The following is a 17678-nucleotide window of genomic DNA, read 5'->3' as shown; positions in this document are numbered from 1 at the left end:
ATTTCCCCCGACAAAACCCCAAACCGGCAGGAGGGATCTCAAGCCCTCCTCCCAAGGTGCACACTTGGAACCGCCCCCCCTCCCCTGACAACACCGGCATGAGGGAGCCCAGGCCCTCCTGCTGAAGGTAACCCCCTGAATGGCCTCCCCAAGCCCCCACACACTACCCGGCCCCCCTAACCTCAAACACCCCTCCTTGCTTACCTTAGCATTGGCTGGCAGATGGGTCTCCAGGCCGTCATCCTCAGAATGGTGGGCCTAGGGCCTGATTGGCCCAGACGCCTAAGGCCACACCCATAAAAGAGGCCTTAGGTGTCTGGGACAACTGGAATTGGGCCAGTTGCCTATGGCCCCTCCTATGGGCGTGGCTTTAGGCACATTGGACCCATTTCGAGGATGGTGGGCCTCCCGGACTGTGGATCCATCTGTCAGGCCAACATTAAGGAAAGCAAGGGGGTTGTCCAGGGTTAGGGGGGGCTGGGTGGTGGTGGGGGGCCATTCAGAGGGTGCGCGGGGGGGGTGCCTTTGGCAGAAGGGCCTGGGCTCCCTCCTGCCGGTGTTGTCAGGGGGTGGGGGTTTCGGGGGGGTGCCTTAGCAGGAGGGCCTGGATTCCCTCCTACCAATATTCCAGGGGGGTGTGGGGTGGAATCCCTCCTGCTGGTATTCGAGGTGGGGTGAGGGGTGTCGGGGGTGCGCCTCGGTAGGAGGGCCTGGGATCCCTCCTGCCGGTATTCGAGGGGGCTGGGGGTGCACCTCGGCAGAAGAGATTAGGCATCTCTACTGTCATTATTCGCAGAGTTTGGGGGGGTATCGTGATCATGGAAGGGGGTGGGCAGGTTGCCGGGGCTGCTGAGTTGATCGCTGTTTTCTCTTAGATTTCTGTACCACAACCACATGGTTATGCACCTCTTTACAGTGACATTTACCTGTCAAATATTTAACTACTTCTCCACTAGATTTACAAGCTTTACTTGAAGGAACAGCTTAATAGTTAGTGCAGTGAGTTGAGAACATAGGGTACTGGGTTCAATTCCTGTTGCAGCTCCTTGTGTTCCCAGGTAAGTTACTTAACCCTACATTGCCCCAAGTATAATGATCAAATTGATAGCTCATTGGGGTCAGAGAAGACACCTGCATGTAATAAAAATGGAAACTGATTTGGTTGTACCATAAATAGAAATATATCAAATTCAAGACCCCCCCCCCTCCTTTATTGTCTTTGCCTTATTTAGCCTGAAACTTGAACTTGATCTAAACATCTCATGAAAGGCTCCTGAGAAAATTAAAGAGTTATGGAATAGATGGCAAAGTTCAGTTGTGGATTGGTTATCGGATAGAAAACAGAGGGTAGGATTAAATGGTCATTTTTCTTAATGGAGGAGAGTAAACAGTGGAGTGCCATAGGGCTCTGTACTGGGAACAGTGCTATTTAACTTATTTATAAATGATCTGGAAATTGGAACAAGTGAGGTGATTAAATTTGCAGTTGACACTAAACTGTTCAAAGTTGTTAAAACGCATGCGGATTGTGAAAAATTACAGGCAGACCTTAGGAAATTGGAAGACTGGGCATCCAATTGGCAGAGGAAATTTAATGTGGACAAAGGTAAAGTGATGCACATTGGGAAGAATAACCCGAATCACAGTTACCGGATGCTAGGATCCACCTCGGGGGTTAGTGCTCAAGAAAAGGATCTGGGTGTCATCGTAGGCAATACGATGAAACCTCCCACCCAATGTGTGGCGGCAGCCAAAAAAGAAAACAGGATGCTAGGAATTATTAAAAATGGGATGGTTAACAAGACTAAGAATGTTATAATGCCTCTGTATCGCTCCATAGTGCAACCTCACCTGGAGTATTGTGTTCAATTCTGGTCTCCTTTGCTCAAGAAAGGCATTAGAAAATGTTCAAAGAAGTGTGACCAAGATGATAAAGGGGACAGAACTCTTCTCGTTTGAGGAAAGACTAAAAAGGTTAGGGCTCTTCAGCTTGGAATAGAGGCAGCTGAGGGAAGATTCTGATCTGCATTAGATCGACCCCAATAAAATTTAATGCAACCATGAAGCTCTTAGTGTGTGCTAAATATTAGCGTGTGCTACACGTTAACGCATGCATGTTATCCTATGGACGCTTAGTGCACCTTTGTAAAAGAGGGCCATAGTGAAAAACATAGATAGAAACTCATAAAAACTGAAAGAACATACATAAAACATTTAAGAAAACATAACCAATATAATATCATATATAATCAATAATATACACAATGCTTACACACATATATACATTTAAATTATTATAAATTTATATAAACTATGGGCTCCTTTTACTAAGCTACATTAGGGCTTTAACGCGTGGAATAGTGCGCGCTACATTGCCGCGCATGCTAGACCTTAATGCCAGCATTGAGCTGGCATTAGTTCTAGAAGCATAATGCGTGGTGTAGCACGCAGTAATTTCCTGTGTGCGCTAAAAAATCTAGCGTACCTTAGTAAAAGGAGCCCTAGGCTGCAATAGCAGTTTTAGCGCACGCTTAGCATGCGCAGAATTGTCGCACGTGCTAGACGTTAATGCCAGCATTGAGCTGGTGTTAGTTCTAGCCGTGTAGCGTGGGTTTAGCGCAAGCTAAAATTCTGTGCGTGCTAAAAATGCTATCGCAGCTTAGTAAAAGGAGCCCTACATTAAATTCGAATCAATTTTTATTAATAGACAAAAAAACATATATAATTATACATAAAATACTTTGCTAAAAATTGATCACGACTTCACTACAAGGTATGATAATATATAAGGGTCGTTATACACACCTCTTTCATAAATAATGTTTTAAGTATTTTTATTCATATTTGGTTTTGATCAAAGTTTAGCAAAGTATTTTATATATAATTATATAAGGTTTTTTATGTATTAATAAAAAATGATTTGAATTGAATTGAATTTATATAAATTTTTAATAATTTAAATGTATATATGTGAGCATTGTGTATATTATTGATTATATATGATATTGTATTGTTTATGTTTCTTAAATGTTTTATTTATGTTCTTTCAGTTTTTATGAGGAAGTTGGTATGATTACATATATATATCTTTTTCACTAATCCCTTCTTTTACTAAGGTGCACTATGCTTTTTAGCGCGCCAAATATTAGCACATGCTAAATGCTGCATTAGCGGTTAGCGCACATGCTCTTTTAGCGTGTGTTAAAGTGCGTGGCGTACCTTAGTAAAAGAGTAGACTCCTGAGGCAGGCCCCTTGTGGGCTGAAACACGATCGTGTGGAGTCAATCACAATAAAAAGAGACTGAACACCATTGGTCACCTTTGTTGTTGTTTTTTGCCACCCCAACTGGGTACCAGGAATTACACCTGGTTTCAGCAAGCATAAGTTGTGGTGCCCAAATTTGGGCAATAGCCACTTAATACTAACTATAACGGGAACTCATCTTTCAGTGCCATTGTAGAATACCATCGTGTGTTGATTTTTTTTCTGTGCCATTTACTGAATCTACTGTAGTCCATAATGCCTTAACCCGTAAACTGGAGACAAATACCTATTGAAATATGATTATTGCGGATTTAAACCAAATGTATTCTTTTTCTAAAATATCAAAGAATAGTTCTGCACTTCTTAAAGCATTCTAATAACAAAAAGAATATTCATTTTCAAAGACAGGTTGTGGCAGCAGGTGGGTGAAATAATGAATGACAACAACCATCAAATATGATTTGTACTGAATACTTCATAATAACATAAAAATTTACTTCTATATCACAGTACTGTGACGATCTATGTGGTTTACAAATGTAAAATAATTACAGTTAAGTGAAGTACTTTAATTACCTAAATATCTAGTGAACAAGTATGTTTTCAAATGTCTCCTACATAACTGATAGGTACTAGAAGTAGCGATTAAAAGATTTAAGTCCTTATCCCAAGATGCTGCTTGATATATGACAGCAGGCAATGATGATATCTTTTGAATTTACACCCTTTAACAGATGGGAAAGTAAATAATACATGTGAACGTCGAGCATGTTTAATATTAGCAAATGTGAACAAGTCCACGAGGTAATTAGGTACAAGACCATACAAAATTTTATAATAAATGCATCCAAACTTGACCAAACAAAACTTTATAATAAATGCATCCAAACTTGAACTGCACCCGGGCCTCTATCGGCAACCAATGCAGTTTACTTGTAAAAATTCCTAAAGTATATGTTTTGCAAGCGGAAATATGTATGTTTTCAGGTTTGTAAGCCAGAGCTTTCAAATAATAAAATAACATGCACAAACAGATCTTTAGTTTGAACTGGATTTGGAAACAAATGCTTTGTTGAGGGATAACAAAACTATTTGTGGTACTGCCTGACAGAAGCCAGTCTCCCAGTTTTGAATGGATGTTGTTTTAGTCCACAGAAAAAGGCAGGAATCATTCCTAAGGCCCACATTAAAACTACTTGGAGAATACTATCATACCTCTGAGGCTCTCAGAGGCCATGAGTCTGTCAATAGTATGCACTTGGCCTGGAGGGACAACCTGTATCAAGTCCTTGCAAGACTCAAAAACAAACATTTTCTCCTTGCAGGCAGCTTTCTTGTCTGTTGAGGAAGATAATGATATACCACAATGGGCTCTCCAATATTTCTTCTCAAGAACACAGAACTCTTTAAGCAAATTACTGCTCATATATTCATCACACAAAAGAAATAATGTGTTCCCTTCAGTCAGAGACTGTTTGAAAAACAAAACAGATCATGAATATTTTCACCTTGCAGGAAAAATGAAGTGAGTTCAAAGTAATGCTAGCAAATGTATCTTGTTGTAAGTTAGAATCAGGCAAGTCAAATTTTTTCAAAAGGAGAGAAAAGCGAGAACTTAGGGCTCCTTTTACAAAGCTGCGGTAGCGGCTGTTGCTATGGTAGTTGCTCCAACCATAGGAATTTAATGGTCATCGGAGTGTTTGCCGCATGACAGTTGTTACCGTGGCTTTGTGAACGAGGGGGATAGTGGTCTGTCTTCCTAGAAACCAAGAAGCAAGTTAGATATTTAGTGGTTATAGTTAGCAAACTTTTGTCTTGATGCTATCTGGATGCTGCTGCTGAAAATCTCTGCAGACTGCCCTGGCACCCTCCAGATTGTGTCAGAGTAGTTCAGGGATGGAACTTGAGCAGAACCAGAATTATCCAGGGGCCAGCAATATTCAGAGTTGGTATCTATTTAGTACTGCCAGCATAATTCTACAAAATTGCACAGTCGTGCAAAATTCCCTTTTCCCATGCAGAATCTCCTTTGTTGACGGTGTCTGCTTCATCAGATCACAGCATCAACAGTGATTCCCACACACTGCCTTCTGCTAACCCGGAAGACTCTCCACGGTAGAGGAGAGGCTTCTGGGTTAGAAGCAGGCAGTGGGTGGGAAGCTGCAACCTGCTGTAGCAAGCCTTACTTAGGGAGAGAGAGTACAGGGAAGAGGAGGAGGGAAGGATGCTGGCACATGGAAATGGGAGGGAGACAAACAGCACAAGGTGAGGGGAGAGGGTGAAATGTTACACATGATAATGGAGGGGGAGTTAGGAAAAGATGGTGCATGGAGGGGGATAGAGAGGTTTGACCCAGGGCACAAGGCAGGGGGAGAGCGAGAGACAGTGGACAGTAGGAAAGAAACAGAAATGTTGGATATGGCAGTGGAAGGGATAGAATGTTGCATGGGGGAAGGAATGCAAGGGAGGGAGGGAGAGAGAGAGAGGTGTTGGACATGGGGTGGATGAGAGGGAGGGAGAGATACACAGGAGGTGGACGGGGAGAAGGAGGGAAATGTTGGATCCAGGAGCAGAATGAAGTGATAGAAAGATGCCTGGCAATGAAAGTGAGGGAAGAGAGTAGGATAAATGCTGGATCATTGGGGAGAGTGCAGGAGGGAAGAGAGAAGAAAGAGGGATATATCAGACTGTGAGGGTGTGGAGGGAAGGAAGAGGGAGCAGATGCTGGGATATAAGAGTGGAGGAAGGAAGAATGGTAGAACCCTGAGGAGGAGGAGAGGGTGGCAAGGAAACGGATGAGAGAATAGATATTACAGAGGGTAGAAATGTAGGGTACGTTGAAGATGAAAGGGAATGGAGGGCTGAGGAAGGAATGAGATGGGGAATGGGAGAAAAGATGGAAATTTGAAAAGCAGCTGAAAAGTGAACAAAAGGCAGAAAAGAGCTAAAAAAGGAATGATCAATATGTCAGAGGCAGGTGTAATGAGGGAATAGATAGGAGAAAGGAGAAAAGACAAATGGATAGCAGCCGCTTAAAGGAGAATTAGCGGATGACAGGAAAGCAGAAAAGAGAAGGTGGAAGCAACATGATGGAAAAATAAAAACATCCAGACAACAAAAGTAGAAGAAAAACATTTTATTTTAAATGTTTTAAATGGGATATGGATAATAAGTAACAAAAATATTGTTTAAATTTAGATAAATAAATGCAGAATTTGCTAATTTTGTGTGCAGAATTTTGAATTTTTTGCACAGAATTTTGATTTTTTTTTCTGCAGAACTCTGCTCGGAGTAATTTAGATATCAAGATAACACAGGATAGAAAAAGTTATCTGAATGGTCATCCTAGTATCTGGGTCCTGAATATCACCATTTTCCAGATCATTGTGGCTCTGCCTGTTCAATCCAGATATTCAGTGGTGAATATTTGGTTATAACTTCAAATGCCATGGCTGGCATTCAAATGAAGCACCAATGGTAGAGTTTGAATATCAATCAGATAGAGTCTTTTGCAATCACAGATGTGTTCATTGAATAAAATTATCCAAACACTCTCTTAGAACAAGTAAGATGTATGAAGAATATGGATGTTCAGGCAAAATATTTTTTATTACCACTTTTTAATATATATATTTTTTAATTGCTTATGCCACTTTGTTTTTGTGGATATTAACTTTTTAATGTGTGCTAAAACCATTTTAGTCTGCTCTAACATATTAGCATATACTAGTGGTTCTTAAACCTGTCCTGGGAGAACCCTGGCCACTCAGGTTTTTAAGATATCCCTAATGAATATGCATGGTGTAGATTTGCATATAATAAAGGTAACAGGCATAGAAATCTTCCCCATGCATATTCATTAGCAATACCTTGAAAACCCGACTGTCTGGGGGTCTCCCAGAATAGGTCACTGGCATAGACTATAATGGTTAGGGGGTGAGTTACTAACTGCATACACAGGGTCCATTACATCAAAAAAATCCATAATTCAATAATATGCAATAACTTCATTAGCAAATACTATTAGTAAATGAACGCCTTGGTTCCTGGATAACTACTAATATTCAGTGGAAGATAGTTGGTTATTTCTGCTTAATATTTACAGTTAGCAGCAAGCCACTAGACGGCTATGTTATACAACTTAGCCAGCTAGCCACGAATATTCAAATGCTGGCTGGCTAAGTTATAGTAAATTGGGCTGTATAAATAGCAGACCTATTTTTAGCTGGTTAAGTTACCAATCCCCAAATCCCCATATATTGAACATCTCAAAACGTCCAAAGTTGGACTTAGACATCCTATCAAAAATGCCCCTCTATGCAAGCGATGATTGAAGGGTAAGACATTTATTTGGGACCACAGTTTCATATGGTGTTGAAGATCTCTGGGTACAAACAATTGTACTTAAATTTTATATTTGCTTTTGGAGTGTAGTTCTCATAGTGAATGTTTAGCATTGTAACAATTTTCCTCAGTGTGTTGGATTGGAATTTTTCCCCCTTTCCTTGTCTGATGACTAATTAGATAGTGGCATGGTGGTCTATGCTGATATACTGTCTGGTATAAGTGTTTTTAAATATTAGATGGTATATTAAGTGATGTTAAAGTATTAAATGATTGTATTTTATGTTACACTTGTTGAAAGTTTTATAAATGAATAGAGATTAAAATATACATATATATATATTAGCAGCATAGCTGGCCAGCTGCATTTAACCAGCTGCATTTAACCATGGTTAAGAGACATAGTTATCAATAAGGACTACCTTTAATGTGTATTTAGCTTACCTCTAACTCATGCTATTTTAGCACAGGTCCCATTTTATGCAATGAGACCTACTAACTAATAACTGGGATTAACAGGAAAATAAAATGTGTTGATGGCAGCCCACATTGATAACTTCCATCCTAAATCCTTTTAAACGCCTACCCTTGTATTACTCTTTTTCTGTTTTTAAACCCAACTTGTCTTAATTTAGAATGTGCTTCCTTTACTTATTTCACAATTCAGTACATACAAATCATTTTATGTCCTAAACGAGTGTAGAAACCACATATTTTACCCCATGTATAACCACAGTATTCCGTGAGAAAATGAACATCACATCACTTGTCTTTCTCTAACACATACCAAGCGGCTATTTGACTAATCCACCCAAAATTCTAGTCATTTTCTGAATGTGAGAAATTTTCCCTAAAGCCATAACACTGCCAAATCCTTGTTTCTGTTTAAGACAAGAGCAATACCAGTAATAAGCTTAGAACGAGGACAGACGTCCACAGCAGTACTAAATGGTGATGTCACATTAAAAACTAAAGCCATGTGCATTTTATTTTTTGTCTTCAATTTAAAATCAACCCATCCTTGCATCTCCCAGCTGTCCGGTCTATTCATGAGACATGACATATGAACAGTGTTTTTTTTACAAAATATATCTAAAAGATTTTAAAGTAATAGTGAAGTCAGTATTAAGCACCCCTGTATTCAGTTAAAGTTAACTAATAAGTTATTGGGTAACTTGGGTTATTCAGATAACTTATTCAGTTAAGTTTAACCACTGGATATGTTCAGTTAATTGAACAATTTATTTGATTTACTTTAAAACAGATATTTGAATTTTCTGGACAAAAGTTATGCAATCAGACTACTGCAGTTTTCAAAAGCTTTTATTTTTTCAAAGTAATTCTCAAAGTTACCCAGACAAGCTGCAGTAAATTATGTTTTAAAGCAGTTCAATTTACCATGTAAGTCCCTAACCTGCAGTACCTCAGTATCACAAATTAGTAAATTCCTGTGCTAAGAGCTGAAAAAAATGAATCAGATAGAATGCTCCTTAAATATTCAACAATATAGTGCATTCAGGAAAAACATAACATGAGAAGGAATGCCACAGATGTAGTCTAAAAAGTGGCGAAAAGACCTCAGTGTCATGTTGGATTAAATGAGAAAACTCAATCCTCTGGACAAAACAACTTCAATAAGAATTTCGAAGACGCAGCCACATCCTTGGTTTAGAAAAACTCCACTTAATATAATAATTCCTTACTAGAGTAATGGCTTTTAAAAGTTTCTCCACATATTACCTACATAACATCATTTCTCACAAAACTCAAAGCAAAGAAATAAACAAAAACTTATCTGCAGCAGGAATTTCTTCCACAAGGTATGTAAACAAGGTGCAGAAAGGATGTATTAATAGCGGGTCTGCATGTATCAAGGTCCAAATGGAGCTCTCCAACGGACCCCCTACAGCAAACTTCGTTGGGTCCATTGGAGAGCACCGTTTGGACCTTCATACATGTGGACCCGTTATTAATATAGGGCATAATATAGCATTTTTAGCGCTTGCTGAAGATTAGCGCACGCAAACCCGACGCTAAACGGAAAATACTAACAAGCTCTATGGAGGCGTTAGCATCTAGCGCACGGGGCATTGTAGCGTGCGCTAAGCGTGTGCTAAAACCGCTAACGCACCTTAGTAAAAGGAGCCCATAGTCTACCACCCAACCAGTATACTAAATGGATGCAACTAAAGCAGTGTGTTAGTGCAGCATTTACAGATTTGAATAAATGAAAGCCTATGCCTGACCTTCTACACCAAAGTATTACTATCACTCCTCTCAAAGGCGTTGCCTCTAAATGGTATGGTTACTATGTCGAGCTCTACCGGTATCTATATCAACGCTGATGAGTTCCTGGCAACCTGATTTAGATATACAGTGTTCCTCCAGTCATTTGCGGTTGGTGGTTGGCGGTTCCGGTCATTCACGGTATTTTCTAACCGCGAACCGCCGACCAGGAGGGGACAGCTGGAGAGGCAGGAGAGAGCAGCCGGAGCGCCGGCGAGTGAAGGAAATCACTCGCTGTATGCTCCGACTGCTTCTTCCTGCACTAAAGTCAGGCCTTTGCTAAATTCTCACATAAAGTTTTGCTTTGTTTCCAAGTTCTTGCCGAAGGTGTCGGTGTGCGATTTATTCTACATTTATACAGGCTTTTGTTTATTATCAATTCAAATTGCGGTTTATTTCAAATCTTACTAACACTGGACCCCTGAAGAATGCATGCTTACTGAAACATGGAACGTGTCGGGTCCTTAGGTTTGTCTTCAAAAGGTGGTAATACTAACCGCATTTATATTTGATTTAATAAACATAGCCTACATCTTGTACATTCTGTCTGCAGTGTTGTTCTTGTTTTCTTGTTTTCTCTAATTTATGTTGGTCATGTGAGAAATATGTGGGTACATTGCCTCATATGATATTTCAATGTTCTCAGCTCAAGATTTATCGGGAAAGAGTTTGGAATACCATTTCCTCGATATTAATGATCCAAGAGCCGCTGAATCTTAAAATTGTTGTTTTAGGACAACAGGGACTCACGCAACCCCTTTCTGAGCCCAATGCTCGCTTACTTAACATACTATTGTTCTTGGCCATTTAAAACATTTTGCACTGTTGGAAGAATCTATCCAAGGTAGAGTTCATGGCATGGTGGAACACTGTATGTATTAAAGTGTTCCCCCGGTGGTTTGCAGTCGGCGGTTCACGGTCCCAGTCATTCGCGGTATTTTCTGACCGCGAACTGCCGACAAGGAGAGGGCAGTGGGAGAGGCAGGAGAGAGAAGCTGGAGCGCCGTGAGTGCAGGAAATCACTCGTGGTACGCTCCGACCGCCTCTTCTTGCACTAAGTCAGGCCTTACTCTAGTAAGGAATTATTATATAAAGTGGAGATTTTCTAGACCACAGATGTGTCTGCATCTTCAAAATTCTTTTTGAAATTGTTTTGTCCGGAGGATTGAGTTTTCTCATTTAATCCAACATGACACTGAGGTCTTTTCTCTACTTTTTAGACTACATCTGTGGCATTCCTTCTCATGTTAAGTTTTTCCTGAATACACTAAGGGGCTTATAATCGAAAGAGAAAAACGTCCAAAAACCGGCCTAAGTCAGCACTTGGATGAACATTTCTCAAAAATGTCCAAGCGCCGAAAATAAAACGGGTTTTGGACGTATTTGTAAACGAACTAGGCCTTCATAGTGCCACTCAACGTCCAAAGCTAAACAGGGCATTTCGGGAGGCGTGTCGAGAGTGGGAGTTGGGCGGGACGTGGGCTGGCTTAGACTTAGTCGTACAGCATGTATAACCAAAAGTTATACAGCCCAGGATCGACGGAACTTGGACGTTGTGACTTAGACCATGTAAAACATGGTCTAAGTCATAAAACCCCACCTAAACTCACCAGCACTGCAAACACATAACACAGACCCCCACACATTACCCCAGTGATCACCAACTCCCTCCACCCCCATAAAAATTTTATTCACAGCTTTAAATTTCAGCCTCCAGATCATCATCACCTGGCAGCCGGGCATAGGAAAGCCTGGTTGTCCAGCACAGAGGCAGCTTAAGTCGTCTTGGGGGTGGGTTAGGGACCCATAGAGAGAAGGACCCATGCCCATAAGCCCCTGTAATCACTGCATTGATACTTAAACATGTGCACTGCCCTATACACCTCCAAAACCCTTTTTTAAGTGGCTCCTGCAGCCATAAGGGCTATTGGGGTGGTAGATAAGTGGGTCTAGGAGATTCTGGAGGTTGTTTGGAGGGCTCACCATCACCTATAAGGGAGCTGTAGTGTGGAGAAGCCATGGCACCCTTTTTGTGAAGTTCATAGCAGTGCCCTGTAAGGTACCCCACTCTTTAGGTGGCATGTCTGGGTGTGCAGTCCATCACTTTGCAGACCCCTCCCACGTCCAACAGGGCTTGTTCTAGGTGTTTTGGACTTGGACGGAAAGTTGGACGGAAATGTGGTATAAAGATGGATGATTTAGTGGCTTGGACGATCAGATCGGCAGGACGTATAATTAGACGATTTTTGAAAGTAAAAAAAAGTTGGATCTATCTTTCAAAAATGTGTCTTAGGCTCTTTTTAACTTTGGAGGACTTGCGAGATGGACGTAAACGGACTTAGACGTCCCTTTCGATTATGCCCCTCTAAGTTTAAGAGCCCCTTTTCAAAAGCCACGGTAGTGAGTCTCGGCATGGCAAATGCAACGATGCCCATGAAAATTGAACAGGCTGCATCGCTACCACGTCTTTGTCTAAGGGGTTCTAAATCTGCATCGCTAAAGCAGAGCACATTAGGTATTCCTGGCCAATGCAGTATAAAGTAAAGACTGCAAGCCACAAGGCAGACTTATTATCTTGTTTTTATTTTACATTTTTACATTTTCAAAAACAATCAAGAAAAACAAGAAAATAAATTCCAAATATAGAATATAGTATCACAAACATATCATATAGAACAAGCACACATCATGAGAGGAAAAAGAGCTAAAGAAAAAAAAAAAAAGAGGAGGAGGAAAATGTTGAAAGAAGAAATCTTGACTGAAGATAGAAAATCCATCCCCAGTAATTATCTTGATGGTTGAAAACATTATAACTTCAATATAACCTTAAGAGGAATTCATCAATGGATGCTAACTGCATTAGAGCATGCTAAACACTAAAGACACCTTAGGAATGTAATGGACATCTTTAGCATTTAGCTTGCACTAATTTGAATAGCACCTCCTGATGGATTTCTCCTAAGTGTCTCAATCAAGTTTTATAAAAAAAAACAAAAAATAATCTTTACAAATGTGTGGAATTTCAAAATATAAAATTACCGTAACTTCTTGATATGTAATCATACATTGGCAAGGAGCCAGAGCCATAACGTGTTTTCAAGGCTAAAAAAAAGCCTCTCTATGCAATTTGTGTGACCCTGGAAACATCTGGAAAAATCAAAATTTTTGCACTACAGAATGCCATCTCTTTCTTTTCAAAGTAAATTTTCAAAACTGTAATTTTATCTCCGTCATCAGTGAAAAGGCCTGCTTTCTTTTAAAGGGGCTAGCATGTAGAGAATTGTTTCCCTCGGTCATCCTAGCAGCCAAGAGGTAGCCCCCACCCCCCCTTCCAACCCCGTGGACTTCCCCTGGCACTCAACACATGGCCCGTCTCCTTAGCCCATGAACTCCCCCTGGCATCCTGTACATAATGCCCCACTGCCACACATTCCATTAGCAGCCACTCTCCCCGCCCCTCAGAAATCCCAGGTTCAGCTACATAGTCCAAATGCAATTGGGCTGAGCATCCAATCTAAAATTAACCAAAGTGGTCTCACTTTACAATTGTTAGAGAGAATTAAAAAAGTAATGATTATAACTATAGCCAACAGGTACTAAAAGAGAAATCCTAACAAATTTGGACTATAACTAGACAATTTATGACAATGGTAAAATTCCTTAGCTAGTAAAGTACAGTGTTCTCAGGAAAGTGATTGGGTTTACCTGAAAAGAACTGGGCTCTGAATCCTTTCTTTGAGACTGTGTTATCAGACTTGAACTCAATTCTCATGTTGTTGTATTGTGAGGTGATAACTTCAGGTACTTCTGTACCACAGAATTTGCCATGCAGTTTGGATTCAGATGAAAGGCCACTGCGGATCTCCACATAATCATACTTACAAACCTACAACAAAAAATTAGATCTTAATTTTAATCTTAAAAAAAAAAACCTACCTCCACCCCAAAATAAATAAAACAAACAAAGACAAAATCCCTACAGCTGTGCTTGTCAGATACATTTCACAGAAAATTGCCATTTAAATTAACTGCTCTTCATGCATAAAGAATATTTACACAGTCCTGATTTACTATGAAGCATATTTTCAAAACATAGAGATGTCCAAATAATGACCTAAAGTGGCATTTGGACATCTTAATCGCCAACATGTCCAAATCACCATTTTCAAAACTTACTTCCTAATCATCTTGATAGGCTTTTTATTTGCAGTGTGTCCAAAATTCAAGGAGGCATATTATAGGTGGGCTGTGGGCAGGCTTAGTGCTTGGACATCTTGTGGCAATAGTCGAACATTTACCAAAGCACCCAGGATGCCATTTAGACGTCTGGAGCAAGACATGTTTTAAAAGCAGATAAAGGCTACAAAGGTAACCAAACTAACCAGATGACCACAGGAAGGATTAGTTAATGACCTCCCACACTCCTTCAGTGGTCACTGTCCCCTTCCCCCCCTCCAAAAAAAAAGATCTGAACAAAACAGTACATACCTGTCTCTAGACCAGCAGTACCTGACGTGGGAGATTCTAGAAGTGTCTGGAGTAGCCTAGTGGGTGGTGTAGTCAACCATAGAGAGGGTGACCCAGGCCCACCAAAACCCTCCTATGCTGCCATATAAGTGACTCCTGCAGCCATAAGGGCTATTGGGGTGGTAGCCAGGTGAGTATAGTAAATTTTAGGGGAGTTTTGGAGCGTTCACCATATATGGTGTCAGGTCAAAAGCACGCCGGGACAAAGGCGCGCGCAGACAATTGAGCGCAGCGTGGAGGCGTGCGCCGCAGAAAATTACTGTTTTTAGGGCTCTGACGGGGGGGGCGTTGGGGGAACCCCCCCACTTTACTTAATAGAGATTGTGCCGCGTTGTGGGGGGTTTGGGGGGTTGTAACCCCCCACATTTTACTGAAAACTTTACTTTTTCCCTGTTTTTAGGGAAAAAGTTAAGTTTACAGTAAAATGTGGAGGGTTACAACCCCCCAAACCCCCCACAACACCGGCGCGATCTCTATTAAGTAAACTGGGGGAGCTTCCCAACAAAACCCCCTGTCGGAGCCCCTAAAAACTGTAATTTTCTTCAGCGCGCACCTCCTTCTTGCGCTCAGTTGTCGGCGCGCGCCTTTGTCTTTCGCGGGGTTGTCTATGAACCCCATATATTATAAGGGGATTATGGTGAGATATATGACTGGCACCCTTTATGTGAAAAGTTCACAGCAGTGCCGTCTAAGGTGCCCCACTGCTCTGCTGTTTGCATACTACAGTATACTAAAAATGCTGACCCTTCCTACCTCCAAATGGCTAGTTTTGTGCATTTATCATTTAGACATCTTGTTGGTCAAAAAAGGAAAAAAAATAAAAAAAAGATGCACAGAGGGAGCAAGATGTCTGGCTGATCCATTAAAAAAAAAAAAAAAAAGATAGACATCATGCAGTTTCGAATATGGACATTTTCTCCATCCGATTTTTAGGCGCAGTTCTCAAGACATCCAAAGTCAGACTTAGATGCTCCAGATGTCTAAATGGCATCCTGGGCATCTTGGTAAATGTTTGATTATTGCCGCAAGATTTCCAAGCGCTAAGCCTGCCCAAAGCCCACCCATAACCTGCCCCCTTGAACTTTGGGCACACTGCAGACAAAAAGTCTAGCAAGACATCTAGGAAGGAAGTTTTAAAAATGGCAATTTTGAAGTGTTGGCGATTAAGACGTCCAAATGCCACTTTAGGTCATTATTATCAAAAATGACCCTCTAAGCATTGTTTCCCTTAGACTCAGAATGGAAGAAAACCTTTATTAAGTCAGGTTCTATTACAGTCATGATTGATTAGGATGAAAGATCATCATTGTGCCCATTCTTTGTCTGTTTACCAATTACCAGCAGGTAGTAATAGAGGAAAATGCAAAAATACGAGTTGTGTCAATGCATGCAACTTTGCTGTACTATGAAAAAAAATACTTTCCTAACCCAAGTATTTCAACTAATCTAGGTTTCAGGATCATCACTTTTCTCTGAAGACTAATCACATCATGCATGTTGCTTTTTCTGTTTTCTCTAATGTTACTTCATATTTTAGCCATAATTATCTTTATTAGCGAATGTGTTCTATAACTTTGCCCTTCCTTGTATAAATGTTATTTCTCTTGAAAGTGATGTATATTTTCCTTACTGATGAAACATATTTTGCTTTATTTGTGATTATGATACAATGAAATCTCTTTTAGAAAAGGACATAGAGAGAGGAATTCAGATGTCCAGTTCAGGACATGGAAAATCTCCACAGAATTTTATAAAGGTTCTGCCAAACACATAATGACATGCAGTTTTGTACATCAATGAATCCCATCCAAAGCCAAATGTTTGAAGGAGCACCTTTGTAAAACTGTAGCTACTGACAACATCTATTCTTCTCTCTATAATTCCCTCTCACAATAGCAATGACCTGCCCCAACGCAGACATCATACCTGGTAGGAGCTAGAGCTGGGATCAGGGGATAAAGAGTTTACCAGGGGACTCTCGGATAGGAGTACTGATGTCTGGGGACAATCCCAATGAATTTGATGTTCAGGAGCACTATTGAAGGGGGTCTTCATATTTGGGAGTAGAATCATCTGGATGTTCTAATGTCTACCATGGAGGGGATGGGTTACATCAACGAGAGGCTGATGACCAGCGTGGTGTCAAGAGTAGAGAGGTCAGGTTTCAATCCTTAACCCTACTCCTCTGCCCTCCAACCCAGCCAGCTGATTAACCATTCCCCATAACTGTATCCATGACATCCTGTTTGTCTTTGGGAAGCAGAGCTGAGATTGTGGTGTCATAATGCCTCCTTCCACCAATAAGAGGCAACCTCATCAGTGATGTCACAATGGCTTGATTGTCCTGTACTCCCCTCTGCCCTCCAACCCAGCCCGCTGATTAACCGTTCCCCTTAACTGTATCCATGACATCCTGTTTGCCTGTCTTGCCTGTTTCGATTGTAAGCTCTTTCGAGAAGGGACTGTTTTCTTACTCTTTGTGACTCTGCAGCGCTGCATGCGTCTGGTAGTGCTCTAGAAATAATTAATAGTAGTAGTAGGTTATGAGGGGAAAGGGGCTGTTGGGCATAGTTTAGGTTTTAAACATACAAAGTAAAAAAAAAGCCTCATTGCTCCCTTAAGTCTGAAAAGGTAGTGTTTTGTTTTTGTTCCCACACTGTCCTTTCCATGCATATGTCCACTCTCTCCTCCCAATCTTTTGGGTCCCCTTTACTGAACATTTCCTCCCATTTGTGCTGGTAAGAAACATTCTTATTTAACACCACCTTACTTATTTCTTCACAGATAATAGGAAAAAAAAATTATGTGTCATAATAAATCTAATTTCTCATGTTTTAACAGGCACATCTGGAAGTAATTTGCAGTCATACCTCCACCCTCTTCTAAATCATATGGGAAATCCTACGATGGTCAGACAGAAGTCCAACGGTTTTATATTTCAGCACAGAAATCAAACAAGGCAGGTTAATTTTCTTCTTTGCAATACATAAGAATTCTTCTGTCAACACTGAGTTGCCCATGTCTCGACTCCCGGTCTTTTTCAAAGGAAGTAATTATATTGGGGTAATATTCATCAGCAAATGCCAGCACTTTAATTTTACATGCCAGTCATGATGTTTAAACTACTACAGATCTTTCAGCACTATTATAAGAATAGTCAGTGGCACTGAATACATGTGCCAGCAAATGACCACTGCTGCCGCTATCTATTTACTATTGCCCTGCTATTCAGCAGGCTTTACTAGCTGCCATTAAA

General features: G+C 40.7%; 1 protein-coding gene across 1 annotated transcript in view; it reads right to left on the bottom strand.

Moving 5' to 3' along the window:
* The window catches only part of TLL1 (tolloid like 1), a 414583-nt gene that overhangs the window by 40136 nt on the left and 356769 nt on the right, over positions 1-17678 (bottom strand). Inside the window, 2 exon segments of the mRNA XM_033941915.1 lie at positions 4481-4603; positions 13601-13781. Of these exon segments, the coding sequence (XP_033797806.1) occupies positions 4481-4603; positions 13601-13781 (304 nt within the window).

Source organism: Geotrypetes seraphini, chromosome 1, assembly GCF_902459505.1.
Source record: "Geotrypetes seraphini chromosome 1, aGeoSer1.1, whole genome shotgun sequence".
Classification (NCBI taxonomy): domain Eukaryota; kingdom Metazoa; phylum Chordata; class Amphibia; order Gymnophiona; family Dermophiidae; genus Geotrypetes; species Geotrypetes seraphini.
This window is presented reverse-complemented; position numbering and strand designations above follow the sequence as displayed.